Below are 23023 nucleotides of genomic sequence, written 5' to 3'. Positions count from 1 at the left end.
GGACAAATGCTTGTAATCAAACAGTTCTTACTATGAGTTAAAGAACTACATTCTTCAAAATATCTACAAAAAAATCTAATGTAATTTTAATGGTAGTCAATGGGGTCCAAGAACTGTTTGGTTATAAGCCTTCTTCCAAATTTCTTTCTCTGTGTTCATCAGAATAAATACATTTATACAGATTTATAACGCAACGAATGATTTTGGGTGAAATATCCCTTTAAAAATAAACAGAAAAGGTGAAACAAATCATTTACGCTTCTGAAATCTAATGACAGGGTTGAAGTTTTCAGGTGGTGGCCTAGTTTTCGTTGCTTAGAAACGGTGAAAACCAGCTTTTGATCATCTTTGCGATCCTTGCAGTTTTTTTTCGGTGCGTTTGCAGCGGATGTCTCGGCTGTGTCTTTGAAGTATCACTCGCCGTTGTTCCTTCCGGGGAGAAATCCAGATACATGAAACCTTCTCTCACAACTGTGCTGCCGCTACTGAGATTTCCGCGATTCAATGATACATATTTCATGTCTCGGTGTGGAAATGTAGTTCGTGAATGCTGGGACACACTTTAAGAGTATATCTGATGTACTGCAGGTATAGTGTTAGAGTCGGGTTCTACTTTTATATATATATATATATATATATATATATATATATATATATATATATATATATATAATGAACCTTCTACCTATTAAAGTGGCTTTATTTGGACGCTTTAGGCCTGGGTCGGACTATGTGATCTTTAAATCTTATCTAATGTTAAAACTGTGGAAGACCACAGACATAAGGAGAGTTTGCACTGATTTAGCCAACTTTCATTTCAAGGAAAAAATGTAAACAAAAGTGATGTAAATGTAACTTTACACGTAAAAATGATCGATTGACAAGTATTTTCCAAAAGGGGTGCCTCAAAAAAGGTTTGTCTTATTTGGTGACCATTGGCATCGTAAAGTTTGAAAGACCCCGAAACTGCGTATCAACCCGGGGTATTTTCATCTGATACCATATATGATCCTGGATCACAAAACCAGTCTTAAGTCGCACATTAACATTTTAGGTAAAAGCCCAAAATACATTGTATGATGTAAAGATCATGTTCCATGAAGATATTTTGTAACTTTCCTACCCTGAATATATAAGAAGAGTGGACGGCCTCCGATTTACTTCAAAGGCAATTTTCAAGCACTTTTCATAAGATTTAATTTATCGGCATTTACTAACAACCCATACATCAGTAGAAAGCTTTATTATTCAGCTTTCAGATGATATAAAAAGCTCAATTGACCCATTAGACTGGTTTCGTTGACCCGGGTCACATAGATTTATATCTATATTTGTTTCTCCCATCTGCTGTCTGTGTTTAGGTGGGTGCGTGAGTTTCTGAACGAAGAGAACAAGGGTTTGGACGTGTTGGTGGAGTATCTGTCGTTTGCTCAGTATGCGGTCACGTAAGTCATGATTGTACAATACATGAGCACAATGAGTCCTTTCACCAGACAACGCTCAACCTTGTGTGCGCGCGCGCAGCTCACGGAGTCAAATCAAGTCACAAGATCCCATTTATGACCTTTATAACTTTACAACCTGATAAGAAGTCATGTCGATTGTGAAGTGTGTGTTGTTTGGGGAAGGACTGGGTTTTTCTCTCGACATCACAACACACTACATAACCATTCAATAAACCGAAGACATATTTAGGATCAAAATGTATTTTACATGAATAATCTTGGAATTGTGCACATTTCCCTTGTTTCTTTTTCAAACAGTTATAAAATGATTATTAACAAAAATACAATATTCAGCCTTTACAATGAATAGTCCATAATACATAATACATTCCCACATATACTGCATAGAAAAAATTTTAATAAAGAGAAAAAACTAATAAAGAAACGCTGTGAAATGATAGTATTTTAAACCAATATCCATCAATAAAGAATTCCAATATTGACCTCTTTTAATAAGTATAATATTTGTTTTATTGTTAAAAGCCACACTCTTGAAGAGGAATAACCTAGTCATGTATTTCTTATCAAAGTCGTCTAAAGCTAAGGCCACATTTTTGCTTTGAAACACTCACTAGACATACTCTTATGTCGATACTGCTTCAGTGCTTCAGAGACACACACTCTCTGTCCAACAGGTATATTTATAAATGCTCGTATTTTCCACTTTAAATATAAATTAACCATACACACAAAGAATCAAAAGAGTGCTTTCCACACAGACATTCAGTAGTCGAGTAGATTAAAAAGGATTAAATGCATACAGTATGCGATGCTCTATGTGCTCACCCTGCAGTCCCGTGTGTTTCACAGATATGACGGTGACAGTTCTGAGAACAGCACAGATAACAACATGGATAAATCGAAACCATGGAGTCGATCGATTGAAGATCTTCAGGGAGGAAATAACCACACATTGGCTGTTACAGGAAACAACTCCAGAACTAGCAGACATTCAACGCTAAGGTTCGATCATTTGGCCAACATGTTGTTTTATGTGGAAGCATATTGGTAGCGGTTTTTGAATCGAAATGCAATTTGCAAAATGGCGATGCACGTATGTCCTTAAATATACATTTAATATAACATATGTGCAACTTTAGGTGCAAAAAGAAAAAGAAAATTCAATAATATAATTTACATTTGTCTGTTCCTACGCTACTTTTACTATGTCATTTGAATGCATATTTTAACGCTCTTTAAGCTGCTAAATTAAGATGAAAATGCAATCCCAGGATTCATTATATACTGTATGTTTAAGACAGCCAAGCAAACCGTAGCAAAATTATTCAAACGTTATGTTCCCAAAACGCATAAACATTCACAGGTTGAACATTTGGGATTGCAATTGCATTTAGCACGCCGAGTGTTACGAAATTCAATGTGGACTTGAAAATGCATTTCGATCTGTGTGTCCGACTGCAAGGAATGAGTACAGACGTCATGTGATTTCTGAAAGGCTCTTTTGTAAAGTCACGAGGTCTGTGAGTCTTTAAATGGCTTCGGAAATGGTGCACAGAACCAAAATAGGAACACGGTTGACATGCGTCTGTCTAGCTGTCTGACTGCTGACTCACAGCTATTGTTTCCATAGTTCTGTCAAAGCAGAGAATTAACATTTACATTTTACATCGATGCATTTGGCAGACGCTTTTACCCAAAGCGACTTACAGTCCATTGCATACATTTGTTTCTAAGTATGTGCAATCCCCGTGGGATCGAACCCACCCACATTGGCATTGCTAGTGCCATGCACTGAGCTACAGGAAAGTAAACGTCACATGAGTGTTAATACTGAAATCCTTGTCTAGTGTTTATCGGTCTGGAACTATTTACACTGAGCTTGAGTTGGATTCAGTCTTATGTGAGAATTCCCCTCATTTGTGTGTTTTTTGTATTAACACTCGAAACACATACAGTAAATACTAAGTGCATACAAAATCTTCACAGCATCTTGAAATAAAAAAAGGCAAAGACACCAGTATTCCTAAGTTTGACTTCATTTCTGACCACTACTGTATATGTTGTTGTTCACCCATGAATAACCTACATGTATGTCACAAGCAAACGTCTGTTAAGGTTAAGCTGTGTTTTGTTTCACAACACGGTAATTTGAGTAGACATCATTGTAGGATCTGACCTCTTGAAGTCTTTACGCGTTAAACCATTTTACAATGGAAAAACGACAACCATCATAAGACAGAATTTGGCTACCTGTCAATCTTTTTTTTTACTTTTTTGCTCTGTCTGCAGTCTGCTGTTGCGTGTTCCCATCTTCAGTACAAGGCACGTTCTTCTCATCTGTTAGATCACACCGTTGTTGTTCTTGACAGCCCCTTTATATGTATTCCCCATCTGTCATGTTTGTTGTGTGCTAAATAGTTCAGAGGTTCTGCCATGTTTTTGCTTCTGTATGGTCCTTAGTAACCTTTAGGCGCAAGTCTTGTGCTTTATTTCATCAAGTTGAATGGTTCGAAATAGTTGTCATACTTCCGTTCTGAAGGACACAGGCACCTGCACAATGCCCAAAGTGAGCAAAAGAAACAAGGGTATGTCTGCGACTTTTACTGTTAACATCCCGAGCTCTGTAGTTTTTTTAATGCTATCGAAATGAAAACCAAAGCACAAAGGTTACAGGACCAACACCGCATACACAAAAGTGTCTTGTGATGTAGAACAGAAGACTTGGCTATTATTAAAAAACTCTTTATGAAAGGAACTATTTTTTATGATAGGAAATCTGCTTGCACCTAACTATTTATCGATAAATAAAAGTTGTCATTATTATAACACTAAAACCCTGAGGTTACTACATTGAGAAAATGAATAAGACAGTGTTATGAAATAACACATAGCTTGAAGCATTAACTTGCATCCGTCACAACGAACCTGTTTAAGCGTGTGTGAAAAGAAGTTACACTTCAGGAATATTGACGTTCGCGAGCACATTCAGTCATCCGGTTCTATGACGCAGACTTAAAACACGCGGTCCACTGTTTAAAGGGATAGTTCACCCAAAAATGAAAATTCTGTCATCATTTACTCACCTCACGAGGTTTTTAAAATCTTTATAAATGTGTTTGTTCTGATGAACACAGAGAGAGATATTTGGAAGAATGCTCATAACCCGACAGATTTAAACAGAAATTGACTCCCATAGTAGGAAACATTACTTTCATCATTTTTTTGTTGAGTTGAACACAAAAGAAGATATTTTGAAGAATGTTGGACAGCAAACTGTCCTGGGGCACTTTTGACTAACGTTGTATTTTTTCCTACTATGGGAGTCAACGGGGGGCAAAATCTGTCTGGTTATGAGCATTCTTCCAAATATCTCTCTCTGTGTTCATCAGAACAAAACATTTATACAGATTTTAAAAAACTCGAAGGTGAGTAAATGATGACAGACTTAGAGACTTATTTGGTATATATACACAGCTAGTTATATACTATACACTGTATATAATACTATATAACCCTAAATCACACTCTAACCCTAACAGAAAATGTTCTACATTTTTACAATTGAGGATGTCCCCAAAAGGAGGTTTCGCTCATATTCGGCAGGTGTTCCTTGTGGGTACAAATTTGTTCCTAAACCGTAGTTAAAGTGACCCCGAAATGAAAATCCCGTCATCATTTACATTTAGTCATTTAGCAGACGCGTTTATCCAAAGCAATGGAAGCAATTGGCACAACTTAAGGACAACAAAAAGCATAAGCGTAGTAGAACTGATCTCATACAGTCTTCAACAGTATACAAAGAGACGTTTTTTTATGGATAGAAAGAGCAGAAAAGAAATAGAAGTCAGAACCGATCGTTCAGGTGACGGAAGACATGTGCTTTTAGACGATTCTTAAAGATGGCCACGAAATCTGCTGATCTTGTCACAGCGGGCAGATCATTCCACAAAGGTGGAACCGAGAATGATTTTTGGGAGGGCACCACAAGACATTGTTGGTTTGCGGAGCGTAGGGATCTGGCGGGTACATACGTCTGTATCAGCGAGTGAAGATATGGGGGTTTACTCTCGCTTTTGTCATTTCAAACCTTTATGACTTTCTTTCTTCCGCAGAACACAAAAGACGACATTTTGAAGAATGTTGGTAACCGAACCGCACTGGACCCCATTCACCGGACACAAAACCAATGCAAGTGAATGGGTGCCGGTTAACAACATTCTTCAAAACATCTTCTTGTCGTGTTCAATTAGTTTAGATTTTAAGAAGCACATACATTTGCTCTTAGCTCGGTTTGAAAGGCAAACCATGTCACCAAATACTAGTGATCAGTCATTTTGTGTTGTGTTTGTGTCTGAGTTCTCAGCATTGAGCCCAAAACATCCCTACGCCTGTAACTCATCTTGTGACGGTGCTGAAAACGGCCTTTTGTGTTTGTTTGCTTGTGCGCGTCTGTCTGGTGTGTGTATTAACACCGTTTGTCTGAATGATTTTACATGTGTTTGTTATTTAGCCAATTGTTTATCAATGTGTATGATTTTTTACCTGTTTGTGTGTGTACGCTCTTTGTTTTTTTGGTTGCGTCTCTCTCTTTCTCTCTCTCTGCGCTGTGGGTCTCTGTTCTCACACATAAAAGCCTTTGGCTCGGGCCTGAGAGCTGGCATGCATGTCAATGATGCTGTTGTTGTGTTGTTGGGAGGTGATATGTGTGCACAGAGCACTTTTACTGCTCTTACACAATACAACTCCCGCCATCACATATACGCACACATACGCTGGCAGAGCCGAGTATCGTTCAAAGGTCCTGCCAGAAGGGGTTTTCTTTTCCGTATTAGATCTCCTGTTCCCTGAACCTTTCTGCTTTTGAATATCAGGCCCACTGGTTTTGAATCAGATCCAAATCACTGACATTTTCAAGAAGACGACACGGATTATGTCATTACTCACCCTCCAAACCTGAACGCTTTCTTAAGTGAAAATAGATATCCGTGATCACAAGAGTATGGACATTGCAGCTCCTTGATACTTTTATTTTTGTTGCGTTTGGAAGTCTTAATGTACGGATTTTGATTTGTCCTTTTTTTCTCTAGGTGCAATACATTACCCAGCAGGAGAACGCTGAAGAATTCAAGATTAGTGTGTAAGAAAGACGACGTTCATGTTTGTATCATGTGCCTACGAGCCATCATGAACTACCAGGTGCAACACGCGTACACACACACACACACACACACACATGCATGACAACAATTGGTGAAACTAAAGTTTACTAAAGAGACCTGTCTCTCTCTTTCTTTTTCGCAGTATGGCTTCAACATGGTGATGTCTCACCCACATGCTGTGAATGAAATTGCACTAAGTCTAAACAATAAGAATCCCAGGTAACCGATTGAGATGAAGTGAATGTGTCTCTGTGTGTTTACGTGTGTGAAAGAGAGAGAGAGTAATGAAGCTTTCCCAGAATTCCCTCCTTTAATTTATTCTGTGACTCCTTTAGCGCAGTCATAAATACAGGGAATACCAGAAGAGACCCCTTCATCTCTCCTGTTCTTTGTGTGGGAGGGTACATTGTACTTTATTGTACTGTATCAGTATCATTTGGGCGAAAATATTTGGCAATTTGGGGATTATTGAACATTTCATAATGCTCGTTGTGTTCGTCCGAGACACGGACGTCTGCTAAATGAAAATGTGCACTTTTGACACACTCCCACTAGCATCTGGGCATCATTGAGTTACCAAGATATTTATTCATCAAAAATGCAAAGCGTATTGGATGTGTAGAATTGGTGCGTATGTATAAATGAAAGTTTAACGTGTGTAGCGCTGCTCATTCTCGCCGCAGGACTAAAGCTCTGGTTCTTGAGCTGCTGGCTGCCGTGTGTTTGGTTCGAGGAGGTCATGAGATCATTCTGTCTGCCTTTGATCATTTTCAAGAGGTGTGTATTGTCACACACATACAGTACACACATGACAGCTTCAGTCATCCCTTATGTCTTTATAGATCTAGTGTTAAATCTACAAAAATGATTTATTGTTCACTTTCTCATTAATAATCGCTAATGTCTAATAAAAGGGAGGTTACTGAGATATTGCGAGCAGTATTTGGCTCGTCGTGGGTGTCCCATCAGTCATTGCAGTCTGTAAACAACGTTTTTTGGGGAATAAACATCTCATGGAATAATCTGAGTGTATAAACTCTTTACAGGTTTGTTCAGAAGAGCAGCGGTTCGAGAGACTAATGGAGTATTTCAAGAATGAAGATAATAACATTGACTTCATGGTACGTGTTAAATTGGGACTCATACGGGCGATGCTTTCACAAAGTCTGACTACCTTTTTCAAAATATATTTCCTGCACAAGCTGGACTGTGTTCCCAGAATGCACTATACGTCACTGGATAAAAGCATCTTCCAAATGAACGTATATTTATTATTTGTCCAACAGGTCGCCTGTATGCAGTTCATAAACATTGTGGTTCATTCTGTGGAAGACATGAATTTTAGAGTGCACTTACAGTATGACTTCACAACGCTGGGCCTGGATGAATATCTGGACGTGAGTAAATGTGTTTTAAACACTGAGTTTCTGTCTCAACATACCCAAATTGGTAGAATATAGACAATTTTAACGGACAAAATAGTCATGAAGACAATAAAACATAATCACGAAGAATAAAAGCAAGATTGTGAGGTGTCTGGACAGTCCGCACATTCCCCTTGAAAGTGAAGTGAGTCGTCTCTAATGTGTGTTTTACGGTATGAGTTTCATTTTATGATAATAATTTGGTGTATATGTTGCAGATCCGTCTCAGTTTTGTTTTGATGAGTGTCTATCTTTCTGTAGAAACTGAAGCACACAGAGAGTGATAAACTGCACGTGCAGATTCAAGCGTACCTGGATAACGTGTTTGATGTCGGGGCTCTTTTAGAGGATGCAGAGACCAAGAACGCAGCGCTCGAGAGGGTGGAGGAACTAGAGGAGAATCTGTCTCATGTTAGTAGTGCAGTGAATAATGTTTCATATTAATAATAAGAAACAGTCAACAATGTGACAAGTGTTTGTGTTTGTCACATCTTAGCCCGTTTTCATTCACGTCACCTACATGGTGATTTATTTACTCGAAGTTGACCTCTGAATGACAAACCCACATCCATCCTCAGACATATTTGTTAGATGGCACGTTTACCTGTATGTTTTGCCTCAACAAAAGTTATCATCTTCGTTCCTTTCACTCTTCATCTGCAGTCTTGATGTGAAATACTCCTGATTTTGCATTCAACTTTTTAGCTGAACTGTGATGTTAAACGTTGTGGTTTATGCTTTTAAATTTGTAGGGTGACTTGTTGTTTATTTTCCACATCTCATTGGCTTAAGTCTTATTTCTGGCTGGCTTTCTTTCTAGCTGACAGAGAAGTTACAAGACTCAGAGAATGAAGCGATGGCAAAGATTGTTGAGCTGGAGAAGCAGCTCATGCAGAAAAATAAAGACCTGGATTCAATTCGGGTAAGATTCCTTACATCAGTCTACACATTCTTTCGCATAAAGGTTCGACCGGTACTTTGCAGTGCAGTGTTTAAGGTAGGTTCACTTCTCTTGAATGTTTTGTGTCCTTTTAGGTGGAAACGGTACTAGTAGGTCTGTCAAATGATTAATTGCATCCAGAAAAGTTTGGGTTTGTTTTTTTTTAGTTAAACATATAATCTTACTCTCAAATCGAACGATTCATCGCGATTAATCGCATCCAGAATACAAGTTTGGGTTTACATAATATATGTCCGTGTGTAATGTGCATATTCATTTTGTATTTATAAACACATACGCAAACATGCATATATTTAAGAAAAATAACGAATAAACAATTATATATGTAATGTTATAGTATCATTTTCATTCAATTTTGACTATATGTAAATACAACATTGATGTGCACAGTACACAGGTTATGCTGTATATTATGTAAACACAAACTTTTATTCTGAATGCGATTAATCGCGATTAATCGTTCGATTTGAGAGTAAGATTATATGTTTAACAAAAAAAACTGTGAATTGCATATGTTTTATGGAACGTAAAATCTGCTTTCTGAGTAGTTCACACATTTCGAGGTCATGGTTTGCCTTTCATTATGCTGATATTTGCATTTTTAAGTTTCTATCCTTCAACCATTTTAAATGTCGGAACCCTTATATACAGTACAATGAATAGTTACGTATAAAATATTGGCTGTGTTTTTTCTTTGATTGTTGCTTAATGTTAATTCTAAATAAATTGAAGAGGACAGCACAACACTGTTTAATACCTAAATCTTCACAGCACATTATAACACTTGTTATCCTGTTTTTGATGCGCTTTTTACAGCATGCTTGTTGATAGTCCACCGGTATTGTTTTTAATTCTGTTCATACTTGCTTAGTTAAACACCCTCGTTTTCTTATGATCACAGGAAGTGTATAAAGATGCCAACTCTCAGGTGAACACCCTGAGGCGGATGGTGAAAGAAAAAGACGAGGCCATTCAAAGGCAGTGCAACCTGGAGAAGAAAATCCATGAGCTGGAGAAACAAGGAACCATCAAAATCCATAAGAAAGGGGATGGCGATATAGCCATCCTGACATCCCCTCCTCACGGTAATGGTCATCTGCCCGGTTCAGGGGGTGTGGCTGGAATGCCTAGGGAAGGCGTGGTCATCCATGGGGGAGTGGCTAACGGGATGGCACACGACATGCCCATGCCTGCACCTCCACCACCCCCTCCTCCTATGCCAGAAACAGGTAAGTAACCAGTCTTGATTCTTGTTACGTGCGTGTTTGAGGTCAATCGGGTCTTATAATATAATTTAATCTTTAAACTGGACAAATGTCCATCTGATTTAAATGGATAGTTCACCCAAAAATGATGGCTATTAATCGCGATTAATCGCATCCAGAATAAAGGTTCATGTTTACATAATTTATGTCTGTTTACCGTGCGTATTTATTTTGTATTTATAAACACATACATGTATACATATATTACACAAATTTAATTTACTGGGTGCGATTAATTGCGATTAATCGTTGAACAGCTCTACTAAAATTGTATTTTGCAGTTAATTTACTCACCCTCACAGGCAGTGGTTCTTAAACTTCTTTGTTGTAAGGCCCCCTTTGTGTAGATATATTACGTTATCCCATATAAAAACGTATAATCTTCATATTTAGTTATACAATGCTGGAACATCAATTCTTCTGGTTGGTGGTATTGTTTCACTGATTTTTTTGCATAAAATCTATGGTAAATTTCTATATTTCATAAAATGGTACAGAATTTGTGGACCACCTGGATCCATCTTGGGGGCCCCCAGTTTGAAACCATTGCCCTTAGGCCATCCAAGATGTAGACCTTTTCTTCAGTAAAACAGTTAAGCTGATAAAATTGAAGTCTGCGGGTTTTAACGGGTATGTTTTTTATCATTTCCAGTACCAAATGGTCCGTCTGCTTCCCCGGTACCTCCGCCTCCTCCTCCGCCCCCTCCTCCTCCTCTCCCAGGCCCTGCTGTGGATATATCTGCCCCTATGCCTCCACCTCCACCTCCCATGGCCCCTCCGCTTCCTGGCTGCGGTTCACCCACCGTCATCATGAACTCAGGGTTGGCAGGTAACAGCACCTACTCGACACTAACAGTCATGATCTAATGCTTTTATCATATTCTCAAAAGATTATCCAGCACAGCAAAACAGTGCCACCACAGGAAGATAATAACAAAGTCCAGTGATGTGGACTCAGATTTCACGAGTTTGTCTTTGGGGTTCACGCATCCGTTGAGAGAGGCTGTGGGGTTTCTTTATTTGCCGTTGTACTGTCTCCGGTGTGAGATGGGCTGATAAGCTGTGTGCTTGGTTTCGTGTAACAGGTCTGATGTCTGAACAGGCTCAACGGGATCACAGACGTGATATTCTAAGGAAATATTGAGTCATTAAAATCTCTGTTCTGTGATCAAATCTCTTTTTGACGGAATAGAACGACCATACATGCACCTTTACTTTGTGTAGATAGTTTGAGATCAAGATTTTAGGTTGAAAATGTTGGTATTCATGTATATTTATAAAAGGAACCGAGCGCCATTACTCTTTTTATTTTGTATGTATGCTGTATGTCACGATCCAAATTCTGTGAGTTTAGATCCAGTCAGATCTTTAAAACCGGATCCTATGTACCTAACCTCCTCTTTCTCTTTGGTTATTTCTGCTCTACCTGTTGTGCCACCATAGAGGGACCCATCAAACTGTACTGTAGGTTTGAAGTGTCTCGTGTTGTGTTTGTCTTTCTTCATGTGGCCGTGGTATTTTTAGTCTCAAAGTCAACACAGAGAGTTCCTCTGTAATCAGAACTGGTCAAACGGCTCTGGAGCCCCATTTCAAACGATGTTGGTTGTTTCTCTGGAAGCAAAGCATGAAATTGGATTCTGTGCAGCAGGACTTTTCCGTACCATTTGAAAACCAAAGAGGAACATTTTTTAAGAACTCATTTAGCCGAGGTCAGCAAATAACAGGACACTAATGCCAACCTATGAGACCACACGTTCCATGAGATGTAAGCTTGTATTCCTAGAGAACAACTGCGACCTCATGGAAAACCAAACTGTAGTTTGGGATCAGATCCCAGTATCAACAAAATCATTTAAAATTCCAGTTCAGGAGAAATTCTGAACTCTTCGTCGCCATTCTAGATGCTGATAAACAGTTTCACCATTGTAATATCAGTTTTATTTTTATGGATTAAATCTTGAATATCGCTGCTGTCCTTTTGATTTTTATTTCTTACCATAATCATTATTAATAGTCCATTATAACCAATATGATCGTTAATTAAAGTCACCCTTTAAGTTTAAGTTTTTATCCAATCAAAAGCATTAAAACGTGCTTTTCAGTGTTTCATCCAATGTTTCTCAAAGTGTGGGGAATAGACACATGACAAATGGGTGGACATTTAGTCATCTCCATTAATTACTTGATTATTGACCATACACTCAAAACCAAACAACGACATTTAAATGTAAACCTTACTTTAAAAAAATCTGATTGCAAATAAATTGCAAGAATAAGTCAGAGGTTTGTGACATGGAATGAAAAGAAAACTGGAGATTCGGCACCAGCAGCGAAAACCAAGATAGGCAGTGGACCTAAAGTTTATTACCATTTTAATTTTGGCTATTGGGGACAGGTGGGGCTCGGACCCCTACCCGACCTCCGAAGTGGGGAATGGCAGTAAAAGTTTGAGAAACACTGGTTTAATCCTTACAAAAGTTCAGTGTTTTCCTGAAAAACGGCAAATTTTGAGGTTTCAGACAGACTTTGAGGGTATAATATAAAACAAGGCTGTGTCACTAAAAATACCATGTCCACACATCCGCGAACGAGCATGTGTTGGATTGAGTTGTTTTTGCATGCTGGAACAGTGTGGCGTGTTGTTACAGGCGGCTGATCATCAGATATGGAAGGAGTTGCGTAAATCCAGGAATGCAGTTTCACACACGATCAGAGTTTAGCCCAATTCACTGACCTCACTCTCCGCATGGTCCAGTATCACCCCATCACAGATATTCCCCTAATCCTCTGCCTGCGTCCAGCTGGACTCAAATGAACAAAAACTCCGTTGTCACCTTAGACAAAGTCCATTTACGGAAGTCGTGCCACTCTGCGGCCATGTTTGCAACGCCTCTGGGCAGTTAATAGCAAGTCTACCCATCTACTTAAATGGGGAAGGCAGATATTTTCACAACTAAGCAGCATACGTCCTATCAATAATTAAACCTGACATTAACTATATCATAACTTGGGTTTGCTAAGCTTAAATTGTGCTAAAAATCACCTTTTTGCATTGGCACAGGCTGGCAAGCGCCTCACGACCCGGAGAATCATCCGTCAATAGTAATTTGGCTGGAAGGCGGGACCTTCTTCGCGAGAACGGCCATATTGAGCATTGCATTCCTCGACGTTCATTGTAATGGCAGTGGCGCATCTGGTTAATATAAATATATTTGCCTTAGATTATCACAAAATCAGCCTAAACCAAGCGTGTCGGGGTTAACAGGCCAGAGATATTTACTCGAGAGTATATTGGAGGTGTGTTAAGAGAGGAAAATGAACACATGACTCATTCTCATACGGAGACTGTTTGAGTCACATCCTCATTGAGTGTTAACTTAAGAACAAGAATGAGTGTGTCTATGGCTCATTTTCTACACACGTGGACTATTGCTCAGGAGATTGAAATATTTCATGCAGAAAGTAAAAAATACGTTTACACAAACGTGTATATTTAGGTGAAGTTGGAATGCAGCATGTTTCCACCTCACATCTCTCACTTGCACTGAATGTATTCAGATCAACTCATCACATCTGTGTTCTGTTCACAGCCATGAAATATCACATTGAATGTCGTGTATTTATGTGAGTGTCTGGTTATCACTGTTGTCATCTAGCTGTAAAGATTAAGAAACCCATCAAGACCAAATTCCGTATGCCGGTGTTTAACTGGGTGGCGCTGAAGCCCAACCAGATCAACGGCACTGTGTTCAATGAAATCGACGATGAGAGGATCCTGGAGGTGAGCTTGATTCACACGCTGACGGTTTATTGCATATTGTTTTTTGTTATTTGTAACGTTATTGACAAAACATCTACATGTTTGGTTACACAGGACATAAACATTCAAGCTTATTTATAAACACTGTACTATATAAAAGAGATTAATCGTAAGTTGTGTACATTTGTGTCGAAAGCCATGACTTCATTCAGACCAATGTATTTGTTGGCTGGTTCTGTAGTTAAAGGCTGATTTGCACCTGCGTGCTTTGTATTCGATAACAAGCACAAGAATCTACAAATCAATATGTAACATTTGATGTTGACGGCTGTCTTTGTGTTCAGGATCTGAATGTGGACGAGTTTGAAGAGATGTTTAAGACTAAAGCCCAGGGACCAGCCGTAGACATCACCTCCAGCAAACAGAAGACGTCTCAGAAAGGATCAAATAAAGTTTCACTTCTGGATTCCAACAGGTGTAAAAACCTGGCCATCACTTTGAGAAAAGTGGGCAAGACGTCGGAGGAAATCTGCAGAGGCATTCAAATGTAAATGACAACCGTCTTCACTAGTTGACTTGATACTGTCATGTTTCTTACAGGTGCATGCGTTTTTGTCAGTGTAGCGTATGAGATGGTACAATTCCAGGTATAAATAACTGTTAGCATATATGTTTATAAGAAGCGACGACTGTATTCTGCCGCAGCGTGAACGCTGGCTTCATCATATGGCTTTTGTTTATCCATCAGGTTTGACCTGCGGACATTGCCGGTGGATTTCGTGGAGTGCCTGATGAGGTTCACTCCGACAGAAACCGAGCTAAAAGTCCTGCGGCAGTACGAGAAGGAACGCAAACCCCTGGAGAACCTGACGGATCAGGATCGCTTCATGATCCAGTTCAGCAAGATAGAGCGCCTCGTGCAAAAGATGACTATCATGGCGTTCTTGGGGAATTTCACAGAGAGCGTTCAGATGCTCACTCCGGTAAATGACACGCGACCCGCAGCTGACAATACCGAGCACTGTCAATACTGAAAACTCTCGCTTTCTGTTTCAACAGCAACTTCACGCCATCATTGCAGCTTCTGTATCTATCAAGTCCTCCCAGAAACTCAAGAAGATTCTGGAGGTGAGTGTTTAACTGCGGTTCTAGTGCACTTTCATAAAGACAGAACGTGTTTTTTGACCCGAGTCTCTCGCTGTTTCTTCTCTCAGATTGTCTTGGCTCTGGGAAACTACATGAACAGCAGTAAAAGGGGGGCAGTTTACGGCTTCAAACTGCAGAGTTTAGACCTGGTAAAACTATAGTGTTTGAATATAACCTACAGTACTATACCCACGCTGTATCTGTCTCTGATAGTACTGTATACGCGTGCTTTCCAGCTTTTAGACACCAAAACAACCGACCGCAAGATCACACTTCTGCACTATATTGCAAATGTAGTGAAGGAAAAATACCAGCAGGTGTCGCTCTTCTATAATGAGCTGCACTATGTTGAGAAAGCCGCAGCAGGTATGAAACACACACTATATGTACATTTGAGATTATACACCGTAAATGGGGTCAAATGTGTATGAATTCTATAAAGAATATGAATTCTTTCCCTGTGTTGTTCAGTCTCGCTGGAGAACGTGTTATTGGATGTGAAGGAGCTTCAGAGAGGGATGGATTTGACGAGAAGAGAATATAGCATGCACGGCCACAATACAATGCTTAAAGATTTCATACAGCAAAATGAGAACAAACTGAAAAAACTTCAGGACGATGCCAAGATTGCTCAGGTGCTGGTAACACAACACACCACGTGACCCGCGACGCAGAACATTAATCCTTAAATGTAACGATAACAATAGTAGTGGCAACAATTGCGATATTAAAAACCACATATTTTCGAATTCGAGTTAATTCTACACATATCGTAAACTATTCGGCACCCATTCAAATTTTCGCCATAACAATTTCAATGGTTACAAAATCTCTCTCTGCCCTCATACACGTTTGTTTTAAGTGTTATTCATTGATTCAACAAATAACTGACGAAACACAAAATAAATTTATAAACATTTTCATAAATATCACGATAATATCGTCATCCAGAATTTTCCCTATTGAAAATAAATATGAACGCTTTCATATATACTTTTGAAAACACGATTGCATTGATTCTGAGTAACTCAACTGTTTATTTCTTTTTATTTAGGACGCTTTTGATGAGGCCGTCAAGTTCTTTGGTGAAAATTCTAAAACGACACCACCGTCTGTGTTTTTCCCAGTGTTTGTGCGCTTTGTGAAGGCGTACAGGGTAAACAATATCATTTTCTCATTCCGTCCAAATATATCAACTGTAACGATTTGTAAGACACGTGCACGTAACAACAGTATTAAAGTATTAAAATGCGTTAGAAAGTGCCTTAAGAGCCATTTAGATTCTTTTCTCTCTTTTTTCAAGCAAGCAGAGGAGGATAATGACCAGAAGAAGAGACACGAGCAGATGATGATGGAGAAACTGATAGAGCAAGAGGCCATGATGGAGCAAGAGGATCAGAAGGTAAAGAGAGAAGGAGAATTATAGCTTTTGAAGTCTTTGATGTGGCGTATGGTGCAGAAGTCTGAAAGTAAACGTTTAGGTGTCTGCAGGGTCCAAAATGAACAGTCAGCGAGCGCCAAATGTTAAAATAGACTTAAAAATACAGCTACTTGTAAGTTGGCTGGTACATTTCTGAGCAACATACGGTGACAACATAAATCAAATGACGTTTTAAAACGTTTTATTGTACCACTTTTCTAACATATTCACAAAGCAAAGCTTATGTCACTAAAGAGCTGAAAGACATTTTAAAGGTATAGAGGTACAGTTCACCCACAAATGAACATTCTGTCACCACTTTCACTTCTGTCTTGCCCTCAAGTTCAAAACCTGTGAAATGTTTTTTGTCTGAAACATAAAGATACTTGGAATTTTAGTTCAGGACATCATTCACCACCATCATCGAAAAATATATTGTATTTTTAGTGGTTCTGTTCAAGACATATTTGATGAACGTAGGAAAGCAAGCAGTACTGGGCCACTTTGGCAACCATTTTGTTTTTTCCTACTATGGTAGTCAATGATGTCCAAGAACCGAAAAAATAGCTTCCAAATATCTTTCTTTACGTTGAGCAGAACAAAGTAATGTAGGGTAAATAAAAAATGACAGAATATTCATTTTTGGGGCGAAGTACCCCTTTAAGATAAGAGAAAGGGCGGGGTTGACCTTGCTATGATTATTAACTATGCCCATAGTCACAGATTGTCTAGATCGAATAGATCAAATGTGTGTTGCGCATTTATTCTCCGCACGGTATATAGGGCCGGTACGTTTTCTCAAAGTACCCCGCGCTGGGAGGTTACATTTAACATTAACCGTGGCGTTTTATGTGTGAATGTGTGTCCAGTCTCCCTCTCATAAGAATAAACGGCAGCAGCAGACAGACCTGATCGCTGAGCTGAGAAGAAAACAGGTGAAGGACAGTAGACATGTGTATGAGGGTAAAGATGGAGCTATCGAGGACATCATCACAGGTATGACATAGAATGACTCTATGGCTGCGCGAGTGTCCTAAAATCATCATTTTATCACTAACCAGCTCTCAGTGACTGGTTTAGAGTTTCGGTCTGAAAGCTTTACTGCTCAATAACACTTTACTAACCAGGTTGTTACTGACTAAGAATGTCTGTGCGCGCGTGCTTGCTTATATTGCTTAAAGCTCTGAGACACACAGTGTATTGATTTTAAAGGAGTCATATTGTATTTTTTCAAGCGGGATATTATTTGCATTATTTGCAGCATTAAATAAGTCGATGTGTCATATTACTTTACTTAATGTGTTAAATGTTGGGATTTTTGGGAAGGATACACTAAACTCTTGAATTGAGCTAATTAGTTGTTTAGAAAAGTAGTAATGTAATGCAAAAACATCCTCAGGCCCAATGTTACGCTACATTTCTCGCCGACATCAAAATTTCGACGAAGTTCGTTTTCTTCTGAATTTGGGAGGAAAGTTTGAATTGCTAACATCAAACTTTTTGACTTCAAATGTGTCATTTTGACGATACGACCCCTTTAAAACAATCAGTTCTAACAATGAAATCCACCAACGTTATTCTGAATGTCTGTGCATATCTACATAAAATGATTCTGTAAATTAAATTGCAGTTTAATATACTTTCCGACTAACATTCTTAATAATGCAAAAGACTATTACAGAGCTTATTTATGATTGTATCAATTGTTTATATCAAAGCTTTATGTGATAATCCGTTAGCATCATAGAACTGTAGTAGATGTTGTGCTGTAGAAAGTGCTAACCATGTGCTTGTTGCTCTGGCAGTTAAACCCTGTGTTGTGTTGTTTGTGTATTTTGTCTGGACGCAGTGCTGAAGACTGCACCCTTTACCGCGCGCACGGCCAAGCGGAGCTCGCGTTACTTCAACGAGGAGCTCCACTTCTAAAGCTTAGACTCTGTCTCTCTCTTCAAGGTCGCTGGATAAAGCTGCTCCCTTTTATTCTCTTTCTCCTAAACCACGTGTGTGTCTTTCACAACCCTTCTCGGTGTGGGTTTCCGGGTTGGTGTGATGTCACGAGCCCGCTCACATTTCTTTTACAGCCAAACTCATGCATGAATGGGGGTTTTGGGGAGGGATGTGATGTGATGTCATCGCCGTTTTGTGCTGCATGGAGCGGGTCATCGAGAATGAACTGTAACACAGAACCAAGAGAAAACATAATGTCACACATAGTCAAACGCAATGGAAATATGCAGTGTGTACACGGATCTGGCTCTGCTTTGGTTTCGCTTTTAAAATCACGTGTTATGTTTGTATTGTGTATTGTGGGTCTTTTTAATCACGTTATGAACCGAATCATTTGCTCATTTAATGTATAAAAGTATGAATGAATCATTTATACGTCCTTGAATTTGTTATAATGTTTTGAAGAGTGTTTGGCTTTGCCGTGACATTATGATTTGCTCACGTGTTCGTCATGTCACTGTGAGTATATTACGTCATTGATAACTTGACTGTATGCTGGTTTTGCTCATTCACTCATTTCCCATCGTCTTAACCTGCGCTAGACATCTCATGTCACATGACCTCATGAAGCACGTTTGACACGTTTGCTTTACTGACGGTCTGCCCTTGCATGATGCAAAGGACCTTTCTTGTTCGCTTGCATAGCCCGGCTCAGTGGGTGAATCTCACACAAACTACATTCTGACCTAATAAATACGCGCCAACAAATTATATTTTTATTCCTGTCGTGAAATAATAATATTATATTTTCTTTAAATGACACTGTTCATCTGTAAGTGCTTCGCTTATCACTAAATAAAAAGAGTAGGGAAGACATTGCATCTCAAATGAACGAAAGATCGTATTCATGTTTAATGTTTACTATTATATGAAAATATGGTATATTGTGTCCTATGTCAGCAAAAAAAGAGAAATCTTTCTATATATTATATAGTTATATTATATTATAAACAGCTTGTCACAGCATTCACGCTTCATTTGTCAATGACATGCATGTCAATTACTTTCATTTCAGAAATGATTCCCAGACTGTATTATTGAGTTTTGTCAAAATAATGAAAACTGGTGGAGATGCGATTCACAATAACTCCTAAAATAGCTCGATGAGATTCACCCACATGTCCTTCAATGTGCACATCTGCATGAGCTTAACGTGTGTCCTGGCACCTCTGGGAAGTTTCTGTGGTGACGCGTCGTTGGTTTTACCGTTTAAGTATAAAGGGATCAAGCAGACATCGGGGTTTGCTTTGCTGTATTTGGACGCTGAAGTCATTGTGCAGAGCAGCTTGAGTTTTAGAGTTCATTACCGCAGTATCAGCAGCGCTTCTGCCATCCATAACACCCTAACCGTGACCTTTCACCTTTCCTCTTTGATGCAGCTTGGCTCGCCGTGCCATGACCGGTGTACGGTCCAGTCTAACCTCCATTTTTGTCTCCTCTCCACTCAGCCTTAAAGAAGAATAATATTACTAAGTTTCCCAATGTGCACTCGAGGGTAAGGAACTCTTCCAGTAGTACCCCAGTGGATGCTGCGCAGACCTGGCAAGCATCTCTCTCTTCATTTATTTTCTCCATCGTTTACAAAATCTCCTTTCATCACATACCACTTTCTTTCCAAAATTCCTTCACGTTCTTTCTATCTGTCTATCTAAACACACATCAGGGCTGTTGAAGTCTGACTGGGGTTCACCTGATTTCATTGAGAATGTGTTGATCGGTGCTGCTGTGCATAGACTCTGCCGGCCCTTAGTCTCATGTTTAACAGATTCACGCTTTAGATATTGGATGCTTCATCGGTTTTTCCATTTAGAACTAGAAGTGGGACTCAAAATGCATTTACTGTACACACTCAAGTCAAACCTGACACACTTTAAAGTTTAGTTCACTTTAAAATCTTTCATGATTTATTGCTAATCTTTCAGGTGTTATTGCAAACCTGAATGACTTTCGTACTTCTGCAGAACACAAGAGACATTTAATACAACATTCAAACCAAACAACACCGGACCACGTTTACTTTAATTGTATGGTCATATTTCTAAAAAATATATTTTTGTTTTTCACAAAAGAAATGTGTTTAATCCTTTAAATACAACCAGAGTCAACACACAGATGATAAAGAAAAATGGTTCTGAGAAAAATCACAGTCTGGAATAAATACGTAATGGTTTGATCTAATACAAAAAATGTGACTTTCGAGGATGGCTTGGGAGTGCAGATGGATTTTCGGGACCACTTTACTGTTGATTCGTTTTCAACGAACATTTAGTTTTCTCATCAGAAAGAAAACGTTTAGTTTCGTTAATAATACAGCTGTGAAGCTGAAAAACAATTGTAAACGTTATAAAAGCTCAAGCTGCTTTGCCTAGTTGACCACCAGCATGTCCAGAGTATCTGAACAGATATTTGAACCGACGTCTTTTGTTCCTCCTGTGTCAGATCTGAGAAACCAGCCTTACAGGCGAGCTGATGCCGTCAGGAGGAGCGTTCGGAGACGGTTTGACGATCAGAACTTGCGGCCAATCAACGGTGCAGAGATGGTCATGTGACGAGGGCATAGTGAATGGGATCGGATGGGCAAGAGGAGCTTACTGCTTCTGAGGATGACGGACTGAGGACCATAATGGGTGGGATACGGAAACCAGAGCAACTTTGTGCAAGCCAAGTGCCTAATTTTATAATCTGTCTGATCAGGTTTTGGATCATCTGTGTCTTTTTATTTGTTTTATGGCACGCAGTGTATTGAGCTGTCCTTTATACAGCACAGCTGATGCTGTTGTGTTTTTATGGAAGCGCTGTCTAACCAGACTTCACCTTAATGTCAAAGCATGGTACAAGATGCTAAAACCAAAATGCCAAGACAAGACGGAGCAGCCGGAGATGTCCAACCACACATTTCATCTATTTTGCTCGTTCCTCATCAAAACACGTTTTAAAGCACTTTTATACGTCCTGAACATTACAGTCACGATGGAGTTGCAGAGGCTAAGAGACGCAGATTTAAAAGGCAGTAAAGAGGGAGTCCAGTCAAGTAGAATATGGTGAAGAAAAGGACGGATGTTAACATTTACGTCTTTGTTTCACAGGTAACAGGCTCTGTGTTTTTGAAGGACTTTTGAAATGTGATGTCAAATGATGCGCAAGGAAAGTTAATGTTGGTTTTGGTCATGAAGCTGACGCAGATAAAATGTTTTACGGAAACACAGCAACCAAAGTGCAGAAGCAAGACTCTCAAACATTACGTTTTAGCACTTTTAAAAGGCCGTTTCATTAACAAATTCAAAGAATTGTACCGGTTATGCATTTACCATTGAAGTCTAGGGGGAACAGCACCAATAAACATTGTGTAGAAATAACAAACAGGAGAGTAGTCTGCTGAAATCACCCACTAACATTATATGTCATCTTCACTTTGGTAAAACCCATGTGAAGCAGATCACTCGTATCCCCATATGAATTACATTGGGGATTAATAACCACAAGTTAAACCGTTCAACACAAACATTGTTTGAATGAGTTTGAGGACCTTGACATTCCTTATTCACATTGCATTAACTGTGAATCGAAAAATACCAACTATGACCACTAAAGCAAATTTGGCACACTTGATTCATACAAGTTAAGGTTTCTTGAACTTATTCTGATAATAGGGACCACCAAGCCCACTTGAATTGTGTGTAATGTTCTATGATGACCAGTTGAATGCACCGTGTCCTAGTTATATTTAAGTGCAAACAAATACATTCACAAAAACGCATTTGTATATGTACAGATATTTTGCTACAGAACTGTTGCATCTTTTTTTACACTTTTTACTCTAATATTGTAAATATTGTTTAAAAACAAAAAGTCATTTCTACATCATTTGAATATTTTAACTTATAGTTTCTCCTTTTCTGAATTTTGTATATTTAATAAAACTGAATCCCTGGTCAGGGCCTTTTAAACGTGTAGCAGAAGAGCATGCTGTAATGCTAAGAAACTAGATTTTTACATTTCATTCTGAACTAAAACATCTCATCAGAGAACAGCAATGTTATAATTATTATTGTAAATTATTCTTTTATATATTCCTGCATTCCACTCTTAAAAACTGGAATAAACTGGCAAGTTACTGTATACATTATATGCTTTCTACAGGCCTTATGTCATTCAGTTAAAATGAGATACATGATGTCTCGATGTTCAATGAAATAAACTATTTACACTGTAGCACAAGGGAAGTGTGATGTTTTGCATTGTTTTTGTTTTCCCTGCTTAGTGTGCCAAAAGCTCTTTAGTTAAACAGCGGCATTGAAACCCAGTATTAGACCCCAACATAAACTACTGGGAAAAACCTAATATTCCGGGTAATGCAATTATTTTAGGAGCTGATAAAATGTGGTTCCAGCATAGGTCCATCTTTACAAATCCTG

General features: G+C 38.9%; 1 protein-coding gene across 4 annotated transcripts in view; it reads left to right on the top strand.

Moving 5' to 3' along the window:
* fmnl2a (formin-like 2a) overlaps positions 1–22825 on the top strand; it is a 44203-nt gene extending 21378 nt beyond the window's left edge. Inside the window, exons 5-27 of one of the 4 annotated variants that reach the window (XM_079464285.1) lie at positions 1362–1445; positions 2316–2468; positions 6554–6662; positions 6768–6844; positions 7309–7402; positions 7672–7746; positions 7912–8022; positions 8311–8460; positions 8870–8971; positions 9912–10239; positions 10928–11104; positions 13932–14056; positions 14380–14582; positions 14784–15018; positions 15095–15163; positions 15250–15330; positions 15418–15547; positions 15653–15816; positions 16236–16337; positions 16485–16583; positions 17471–17597; positions 18451–18554; positions 21048–22825. In XM_079464285.1, the coding sequence (XP_079320411.1) occupies positions 1362–1445; positions 2316–2468; positions 6554–6662; positions 6768–6844; positions 7309–7402; positions 7672–7746; positions 7912–8022; positions 8311–8460; positions 8870–8971; positions 9912–10239; positions 10928–11104; positions 13932–14056; positions 14380–14582; positions 14784–15018; positions 15095–15163; positions 15250–15330; positions 15418–15547; positions 15653–15816; positions 16236–16337; positions 16485–16583; positions 17471–17597; positions 18451–18527 (2872 nt within the window). In that variant the 3' untranslated portion in view covers positions 18528–18554; positions 21048–22825. Of the gene's footprint in view, positions 1–1361; positions 1446–2315; positions 2469–6553; positions 6663–6767; positions 6845–7308; positions 7403–7671; positions 7747–7911; positions 8023–8310; positions 8461–8869; positions 8972–9911; positions 10240–10927; positions 11105–13931; positions 14057–14379; positions 14583–14783; positions 15019–15094; positions 15164–15249; positions 15331–15417; positions 15548–15652; positions 15817–16235; positions 16584–17470; positions 17598–18450; positions 18555–21047 lie in introns of all 4 variants that reach the window. The other 3 variants (XM_079464283.1, XM_079464284.1, XM_079464282.1) reach the window with 3 other exon arrangements.
* Positions 22826–23023: the final 198 nt, after the last annotated feature.

Source organism: Barbatula barbatula, assembly GCF_947034865.1.
Source record: "Barbatula barbatula genome assembly, chromosome: 9".
Classification (NCBI taxonomy): domain Eukaryota; kingdom Metazoa; phylum Chordata; class Actinopteri; order Cypriniformes; family Nemacheilidae; genus Barbatula; species Barbatula barbatula.
This window is presented reverse-complemented; position numbering and strand designations above follow the sequence as displayed.